Source organism: Berghia stephanieae, chromosome 2 (assembly GCF_034508935.2).
Source record: "Berghia stephanieae isolate SIO BIC M18660-M18661 chromosome 2, UCSD_Bste_1.3, whole genome shotgun sequence".
Taxonomy (NCBI): Eukaryota; Metazoa; Mollusca; class Gastropoda; order Nudibranchia; family Aeolidiidae; genus Berghia; species Berghia stephanieae.
In genome coordinates, this window is record NC_088361.1 from 32,963,126 (window position 1) to 32,973,125 (window position 10,000).

The 10,000-nt window shown below is 36.8% G+C and overlaps 1 protein-coding gene across 1 annotated transcript; it reads right to left on the reverse strand.

The window, feature by feature from the left end:
* Positions 1-2,220: 2,220 nt before the first annotated feature.
* LOC144966770 (uncharacterized) lies at positions 2,221-9,304 on the reverse strand. Its single transcript, XM_078903545.1, has 3 exons — positions 9,150-9,304; positions 8,360-8,481; positions 2,221-3,043 (listed from the first exon to the last, which is right to left on the reverse strand). Exons 1-3 carry the CDS (start codon positions 9,231-9,233, stop codon positions 2,752-2,754), a joined length of 498 nt encoding a protein of 165 aa, XP_078759671.1. The 5' UTR covers positions 9,234-9,304; the 3' UTR covers positions 2,221-2,751.
* Between the last annotated feature and the right edge of the window lie 696 nt (positions 9,305-10,000).

Below are 10,000 nucleotides of genomic sequence, written 5' to 3' on the forward strand. Positions count from 1 at the left end.
TAGCAGATAAGAACCTGTTGCCAAATGGACCTCTCAATTCCCTACTACACGCACTTGTTTATCCTGTCTCTTCGTTTGATCAATGTGAAAAGGTAAGGAGGATGACTGAAACTCTAAATTAGTAAATTTGTGATAGGGGGAGACCTTGCCTCTTGAAAAAAATTTTTTTTACGGGTTTAACGACGCTTGCAACACACTTTCATTTAGGTCATATCAGCACCAGTAAAAAGGAAGAAAATGGGCTAGTCAAAGAATTCTAGAATTACTAATAAAGCACCCAAGAAGAAGTAAGGGTAATTAGTTCAAATAGGGAACAGATGTAGATTCAAAGAGCATACCATCATTGCACTTAATTTGAGATCACCTAAAAGTCTCATCTTGACGCCTGCACTAAGAAAAATATACTCAAATGTTTACAGAATATATCCAAATCAGGAACCATAACCAACAAAACATAACAGAGAAGTGATTTACAAGGGAAAAAAATAATCTCCCAAAACTAATACTAACCATTTGACTGTTCCCTGTCAGCTAAGGACCCCAGCAAGGGCCAGGACAAAAACAAGCAGTCCCATTCCAAGACAAAGACAGAAAGCAACTCGGAAAGCAGGTATAAGGGATAAAAGCTACAGCACGTGACCTCATGCATAACGGGAAGTCAAAAGACCCCACCCTGGGCCTACCCTCTGATCCTGATATGGATCCTGAAATAGTCTGGTACACCCGTGTCACTCTTTTCAGTGAAGCTTTAGTCCATTAGTATGACAATCCACTTGAGAGATGTATGTTACAGGTACTAGTATTGCTGTGGACGGCGTAAAGATCAGTCTCTTTACACATCATAACCTGGTGAAAATTGGGTACATGACCGGCTACAACATGAAATAATTGTACTAAAGCCTTACTTACAGTTGTGAGGTAGCATATATAATATATGTATTTTATGCTACTTGATCAGTGTTGCAGTTTGCTTGGGATCCCCTGTAAAGTGCTATAAAAACATTTGGTTGATATTGCGTTAAATAAAAGCTCATGTTTTGTTATTTTTTCTTCTTTCCCTGTTTTCCATTCTTATTCCAACGCACACCTAGTCATAAAAAAAAATATTTAAAAATAAAGCTTTTATATAGCGCAGTATCCACTAAACGTGCTCAAAGTGCTTTACAAGGGGTCCCTGTCCAACAGCAACATTTAACATTTAGGAGAAGAGATGACACCTGTAAGGCGAAATTATAATTTTTTTCGGACATAGACAACGCTGTTAACGGCCAGGTACTCATTTTACACATGAGTACGGTGAGAGAATGTGAGTAAAGAGCCTTTTCCAAGGACTCAACTATGCGCCAAGCGAGGCTCAAAACCAGGACCTTCCGATCCGAAAGCGAGTGTCATACCACTAGACCACATAGCCGCAACTCAACTCACACAGCGCTATTCTGATGGCACGGCAGACATTTTCCATCTTATCATAAGCTAAAATGCTCCATTTTGCAACAAATTCTTGCGGCCTCTCAGCCTAACCCATTCTCCAGGCAGACTCAACTCATATGTCAGTCGTTACTTTCCTAGAGGCGTTTTGTCCTTTGTTTTTTTTTGTGTGTGTTTTTAAAAAATGGTTTTACAGCACTTGCAACAACTTTTAAATCATTTCAGTGCCAGTAAAATGGAAAAAAAATTAGAAAGTAAAATCAATTCTTGATCTAAAGTTAAAAAGCAACCAAGAAAAATTAAAACAAAGAGTTAGAATGGAACAGAATTACATTTCAAAAGCAATCCATCTATGTTCCATCTCGACACAAGTATAAATTCCTGCTAAGAGGAAATGAACAATACATGTAAGGAATTATTGTAGTTATACCACAATGCCACAAAGCTGCATCAAATAGTTCAACTTGATAAATCTAAAAAATTTAATAGAATTGAGATTTACAAAGATATAATGTCTCCCGCATTCATTCAGATAAATCCAACTGTATCCTCCCACTAAAAGGATTTACAAATGATTCAATTCAGAACAAGGACACAAACTCGTATGAAAAGAATAACAAACACACGGTAGAAAATTTAGCTCAGCAAAGGTGTGATCCAATACTGAAATAGAACCACCTGGGGGCCATACATCCATTGCCCTGAGATAATCTCTGCTCTGAGAAAATATCCACCAAACAAATCTCAACCTTGACCAAAAAAATAAAAATAAAAAAAGAAGTAGAAAAAGAATCGTGTTTTCAAACCATATTTTATTAGCATGAATATAAAACAACAATTCCCATTTGTTACAAACCCGTGCTATGGACATCAATTATGACGTCTCTCAAGGCCTACAAGTCATCTGTTGTTTGGTGAACTTAAAAGTGATCCCCTCCAAATATCAACAGAGGAGTTTCCTCTTTCTGGAGATAAACTACCAACTTCTTATTAGACAGGCTAGAGATCTCTATATTTTCTGCCCTAAAGAGAGACTAAAAAGCGATCTATAGAAAACAAGCAGACAATCTATGATATAGACGCTTGATATAGCGTTAAATTACATGTGTTATCATTCTTTTTGACTTTCATTCCCACATTTCAAGTTTTATCACATAAACTTCTTTCTGTGGTTTGCAAAGTAACTTCATCATGAAGACTAGACAAAATGTGCAGAAAAGAATGTAGGGATAATGTCTTCAATGAACTATTCAGTTAATTGACTATATTATTCCAGAATCAATTGTTTATCAAATTTCACATTCAGATAGTCACATTATTTTTTCATCCATGTGATATGAGGGAAGAATCTAGATATTTATCTGCTTTTTCAGCATCCACCTGAATTTTTTCCAATCTACTCCAATAGTTTCCAATGGCATCCTTCGTATCATTTGTATCTTCACTGGACGCAGGAGTGCAAGTACAGGATTGACAACGATCTGTTTTGGTGGAAGTCAAAATGTCAGGAATTTCAGATAGAAGTAAGGAAACATTTTTGCTCAGACTTCCAAGATAATCTGAGCTTTTGTTAGAATCTGGCTCCATTGTAACAAAGTTTCCTCCAATGCTTGCACTGAAATGGGAAAGAGAATTGGAATATGTTGTGAATAAATGGTACATTTCTAAAATTTAATGAAAGTAGATGAAAATATAAATACTTATTACAAATCTGATAATAATGATTTTAGAAAAAAGGATCAACAAAAACTAAGAATTTGCTTGGATACGGAAGAGCTGCTCTCTTTAAAAACAATCAAATCAAACACCCATCCAACAGTAATACAACTCCTTTGTTAATATGGAAAACGCGACCCTTGGCGTTGATCTAATATATGAAGAAAACTGAATTTAACAATAATCAGAATTAGAAAATTCAAAGTTTATTAAAGTTTAAGAAACAAAACTGACTCTCCTCAACGAGGGCATTTAGTCTGATCCAAATGTTATATGTGAAGCTTCAATTTCAAAAACCTGCCAGGCGGAGTTGTCGTACCAATAAGGTCGCAGGTTCAAACCCCACCACCGCCGCGAAAATTTTTTTATTCTCTATTGTCTTCTGGCACTTTTCTACTCACTTCATATCTTGTTGTTACCAACATAAGTGCCTGCTCCACTCACTTTTCTGAATTAAAAAATTCACCCCATATACCGGAGCATACTCAATGTCTCACTCGTTTCTATGTTATATGTTTGTGTTGAGAATATTGGCTATTAAGCTTAACTGCTGGTCAAAAATAACTTCGCAATGGTGGCGCACGAACGAGCCGGCGATCTCCAGTAGTGGGTGAGAGAAGGCTTTAGAAAATATGACTTGGGTTTGATACAAATATTTTTGTGTTCGTGGATAGCTCAGACGGTAGAGCCACGCTCTCACCTGCCAGGCGGAGTTGTCGTACCAATAAGGTCGCAGGTTCAAACCCCACCACCGCCGCGAAAAATTTTTTTTATTCTCTATTGTCTTCTGGCACTTTTCTACTCACTTCATATCTTGTTGTTACCAACATAAGTGCCTGCTCCACTCACTTTTCTGAATTAAAAAATTCACCCCATATACCGGAGCATACTCAATGTCTCAATCGTTTCTATGTTATGTGTTTGTGTTGAGAATATTGGCTATTAAGCTTAACTGCTGGTCAAAAATAACTTCGCGATGGTGGCGCGCGAACGAGCCGGCGATCTCCAGTAGTGGGTGAGAGAAGGCTTTAGAAAATATGACTTGGGTTTGATACGAATATTTTTGTGTTCGTGGATAGCTCAGACGGTAGAGCCACGCTCTCACCTGCCAGGCGGAGTTGTTGTACCAATAAGGTCGCAGGTTCAAACCCCACCACCGCCGCGAAAATTTTTTTATTCTCTATTGTCTTCTGGCACTTTTCTACTCACTTCATATCTTGTTGAATTTCAAAATTCAATTTTAAGCACCAGGTACACCCCAATCCTTTCTTTAAAAAATATAGAAAAGTGAGTGGAGCAGGCACTTATGTTGGTAACGACAAGATATGAAGTGAATAGAAAAGTGCCAGAAGACAATAGAGAATAAAAAATTTTTCGCGGCGGTGGTGGGGTTTGAACCAGCGACCTTATTGGTACGACAACTCCGCCTGGCAGGTGAGAGCGTGGCTCTACCGTGTGAGCTATCCACGAACACAAAAATATTCGTTTCAAACCCAAGTCATTTCTAGATCCCTCTCTCACCCACTTCTTGAGACCGCCGATTCGTTCGCACACCACCATCGCGAAGTAATTTTGACCAGCAGTTAAGCTTAATAGCCAATATTCTTAACACAAACATATAACATAGAAACGATTGAGACATTGAGTATGCTCCGGTGTATGGGGTGAGTTTTTAATTCAGAAAAGTGAGTGGAGCAGGCACTTATGTTGGTAACAACAAGATATGAAGTGAATAGAAAAGTGCCAGAAGACAATAGAGAATAAAAATTTTTTCGCGGCGGTGGTGGGGTTTGAACCTGCGACCTTATTGGTACGACAACTCCACCTGGCAGGTGAGAGCGTGGCTCTACCGTGTGAGCTATTCATGAACACAAAAATATTCGTTTCAAACCCAAGTCATTTCTAGATCCCTCTCTCACCCACTTCTTGAGACCGCTGATTCGTTCGCACACCACCATCGCGAAGTAATTTTGACCAGCAGTTAAGCTTAATAGCCAATATTCTCAACACAAACATATAACATAGAAACGATTGAGACATTGAGTATGCTCCGGTGTATGGGGTGAATTTTTAATTCAGAAAAGTGAGTGGAGCAGGCACTTATGTTGGTAACAACAAGATATGAAGTGAATTGAAAAGTGCCAGAAGACAATAGAGAATAAAAATAGAGAAAAAAAAACGGTAGAGCCACGCTCTCACCTGCTAGGCGGAGTTGTCGTACCAATAAGGTCGCAGGTTCAAACCCCACCACCGCCGCGAAAATTTTTTTATTCTCTATTGTCTTCTGGCACTTTTCTATTCACTTCATATCTTGTTGTTACCAACATAAGTGCCTGCTCCACTCACTTTTCTGAATTAAAAATTCACCCCATACACCGGAGCATACTCAATGTCTCAATCGTTTCTATGTTATATGTTTGTGTTGAGAATATTGGCTATTAAGCTTAACTGCTGGTCAAAATTACTTCGCGATGGTGGTGTGCGAACGAATCGGCGGTCTCAAGAAGTGGGTGAGAGAGGGATCTAGAAATGACTTGGGGTTTGAAACGAATATTTTTGTGTTCGTGGATAGCTCACACGGTAGAGCCACGCTCTCACCTGCCAGGCGGAGTTGTCGTACCAATAAGGTCGCAGGTTCAAACCCCACTACCGCCGCGAAAATTTTTTTATTCTCTATTGTCTTCTGGCACTTTTCTATTCACTTCATATCTTGTTGTTTAAAAAATATAGCCTTGTGGAGAACATTGTGCCATTTCAGTCAATAAAAACATTTATACGGCGCACAACTCTACTGAAAGATTTGAAAATTAGAAATGTATTTTTTACAGATAGATAAACAGATAACTTGATTTCCTTTTATAATTTAAAGTCAGTTTGAAAGTTCGTTGAGTCAAACAGATATCATAAAATATGTACCGACGACACTAACACTCTCAAAAACAATCAATTTCGGCACTGTAAAAAGTTGTCAGTTTGGCGTTTTTATGCAAATCGTTACATTCAAAATAATGTATTCACTTAATTACTTTAAGGATTTCAGTTCTATACTAAGTTTTCAACAGTTTTCATCTATTTATGACATCAAGAATTATTATTGCCCCTTTGATGCTTTCAATGTGATGGTTTCGGGTGGATAATACCCAGGTTTAACTTCTTTGATAATAAAAAAAAAATTAAAAAAATAATAATAAAAAAAAATCGAAATTTAAAACCAGAAAATAGAAGTTGCATTGAAAGTAATATAAGGTTTTTGAAAGACCTTGTTAAATGTTATGAACAGTCAGGTGGCTCCGTAGCACAGTGGGTAAGCTGTCAGACTTTAACCTTGAAAGTACTGGGTTCAATCCCATTGTGGACATTTTTTTATTATTTTTAAGTCTACTTTATTGAGAAAGACATCATTTTTGTTGTTATAACTATTGGACATATATTCAAAACCTTAAATTATTCTATTATTATTACTAATATTATTATTATTATTATTATTATTATTATTATTATTATTATTATTATTATTATTATTATTATTTATTATTATATTAAAAACAAAAAAAAAAACAACATTGGTACCATTGAATGTGTTATCGACGTGCATTTATATGTAAACGTCGATTGCTATCATTTTATAATATTTTCTCATTAACATCAGTGTGTTTGTTTACCGCGTCTTTGTCATTTTATTGGGGGGTTCTTTTTATATTTTCTTTTCTTCTTTTTTGTTGTTGTTGTTGTTGTTTTTCAAAAACTTCCTGTCCCATCATTGTTTATGTCTATTTACCTTATCTACGCCATTCACACTACACATCTCTCATTCGTCCTTAGTGTCTTATTCGTCGTGTTTTGTTGATAAAGGGGAAATCAGAAACGTCCACAGTATGTCTTCATCTATTAAATTGAGGCTTACAATTCAACACTTATCATTATTTTTTCCTTCGAGCTCAAGCAGCAACATTTTCATTAATCAACCAGCACCGCCAACGGAGGTGCATAAAAACGGTGCGTTTTTGTACACCTCCAGGTGCATAAAAACGGTGCGTTTTTGTACATCTGCAACGGAGGTGCATAAAAACGCCACCAAACATGATCACCAGAGTACTGTACTGTAAGGTAAGTTCTCGATATCAGGATCGTCTTTCAACTCTGCTCACGTCTGCTACTTCAGGTTTATTTTTGCTGTTGATTTTCTTACCACAACCTGTTTTCACACACGGACAAACTGTATGTTTCTGTGTCACGGGTCAGAGGCTATAGTGGCTTACACTTCATGTTGGGCCACACAGCAAAATCAACAGAGGATACACCAAGTTACACATACAACGTTGTTTACCAATAATAATAATAATAAGCATATCTATATAGCGCCTTTCGTCGAAACCTCAAAGTGCTTTTTACAGATAGATAAACAGATAACTTGATTTCCTTTTCCGACATGCACTTCTATCCAGGTCTCATAACCCAAGACATTATGGTCTCAATCTGCCCTCATTAAATGATGGTGGGTACAATATCGAATGAAAATAGTTCTTTCCCCGTAATACAGATTGAGACAATTGTCACATATTTTTGGTTATTTTTTCTACATTTTTCATGCCTGTTGCACGGACTCCGGCTTTTAATTTTTAGTTAATGTCTCACCTCCAATTAAAACATCATCCCCTTCTGTTTGATGGAATGTAAAGAATGAGTGAGCAATCCCAGTTTACTCGGTATCTCTGTCTTACTCAGTTAACAATTGAGTAAGCAAATTTGTACACTTTGTGATTACCCCAGTAATCTTTTTTGCCACTACCCATAATAAAAAAAAACCACTCCTTAGCCTCAACAAGTCCTTGAAGTACCTAGTTTTCCGAAGCTTTGTCATTTACAAGATACTTCAAAAGATACCTAAGTCACTGAAAATAATTGTTTGATTTTGCTTTCGATGTGTACATTTACTCACCAGTTATGAAAACGAAACAGTAAATGCATTACAGACATTGCTTAATCACCATACACTAAACAGACAGTGAATACAAACCTCATGTTTATCATAATTTAAGTAATGAGCACAGAGATGTAGAGGGATAGGTGATGACTTCAAAGGGGGTCAACCGCTAAAGCGAATGCCCATAAAAGCAAAAACTAATCAAACTAAAAACATCTGAACTATGGGAGAACAGTAAAAAAAACCCAAAACAACCCAAAACTCTATAGTCTAAAATAAGTTAAGTTTTACCATATTCCGCCTTGCAGTCTTCCTGCTGCAAATGCCAATGTCATCGCCTGCTTGAAAGATTGGTTGAATCCATCCTGTAATGTGACTTCTTGACTTGATTCCATGCCTTCTTTATAGCCTGTCTGCAAAGTTTAAAAATACACTTAAGACCAAAATTAAATATATAGTGATACATAAGAAATAATATTGACAAAAGGAGAAGAAAAAAATGTGTAAGAGGAGAACGAGGAGAAAGAGGATGAGGACAAGAGGACGAATTTTTAAAAAAAAGATGAAGAAGAAGGCATATAGGAAGAAAACTGCTCCCAGTTCAAAAAAAAGAAAGATTATTCCTTCGGCAAGAAGACAACAAGGATGGGACATTTATCCCTTGCAACGTTCTGTAAAAAGAAGACGGAATTAAAAAAAAAAAAAAAAAGTGGCGGAACCAGGATTTGAACCCGCAACGTCAATTCTGGTAAAACTTCCAGGGCAGACGACTAAACCATTCGGCCATGACACCCATTTCGAAGCCGACGCGTATATGTAATGTAGTAACAACTGATCTAATGTTGGTTCATTTTATGTTTTTATAGATATTTTATTAACTTTCCTTATTTCTATGTGCATTTGGAAACATTTCATATTCTGGAATGTGGATAATTGTTTAAAAGAGCGGAGTTTCAAATATGTGTCTGGGGATAATGACAGCCTTAGCCTTAACTTTAACTTTAACTTTACTTAGCCTCCCTTCCTCCACTTCGTTAACTTCATTTTCATCATGAATGGAAGAATTGAAATGCATGCCAACCTTTTCTAAACTGCTTTCGACCCGCTTCCACTCCTTATGTTGCAGTACTTTATCATCGTCTCCACTATCCCACTCATCGGCCATCGTGATGATACTACGACCAAGAAAATACACTTGATTCACTTTCACATATTGCACAAGATGACAACAAACAAAACGAAAACGAAAGTAGCAATTTTTGTGCTATTTTAATGCCAGATAGTTTTTATTTTAAGGCGCCAATTTAAATATTTATAGGGTCCACTCATACTCTATCCACCAACCTGCCTATCTACATATCTACTATCCATTATCCATCTATCTGATCGTTTAGAGCATTTATAGATGGCAATATCCACTAAACGGGTCCAAAGCGCTTAACAAGGTCCCCCTAGCCAAGAGCAACACTTAAACACGTAAATGAAACCTGATGGACCAGATAACAGACACTGTAAGAGCTCGATGCTGTTAGGCTATGTTACAGCTTTTTATTTCAACTGAGACAACACTGTTAACAGCCAGGTACTCATTTTACACACGAGTACGGTGAGAGGATTTTATAATGAGCTCTTCCAAGGACTCAATAATATATATTATATATATATATATATATATATATATATATATATATATATATATATATATATTTAGGTCATATCAATGACAGTAAAAAAGAAGAAAATAGTTGTCCTTGGAAAAGGCTCTATACTCACTTCTCACCGTACTCAGGTGTAAAATGATTTGACAGCGTTGTCAGAAAAAAAAAATATATCGCCTAACAGGCGTCATGTTTCGTTCTACATGTTGTTGCTGTTTGTCAGGGACCCCCTGTAAAGTGCTTTGAGCACATTTAGTGGCTATTGCGCTATGCA

Coding starts and splice junctions, on each gene's coding strand:
- LOC144966770 (XM_078903545.1), bottom strand. CDS start 9,233: ATGGCCGATGAGTGGGATAGTGGAGACGATGATAAAGTACTGCAACAT. Junction 8,482..9,149: donor TCGAAAGCAGTTTAGAAAAG/GTTGGCATGCAT, acceptor TAAACTTTGCAG/ACAGGCTATAAAGAAGGCAT. Junction 3,044..8,359: donor AGACTGCAAGGCGGAATATG/GTAAAACTTAAC, acceptor TTCCCATTTCAG/TGCAAGCATTGGAGGAAACT.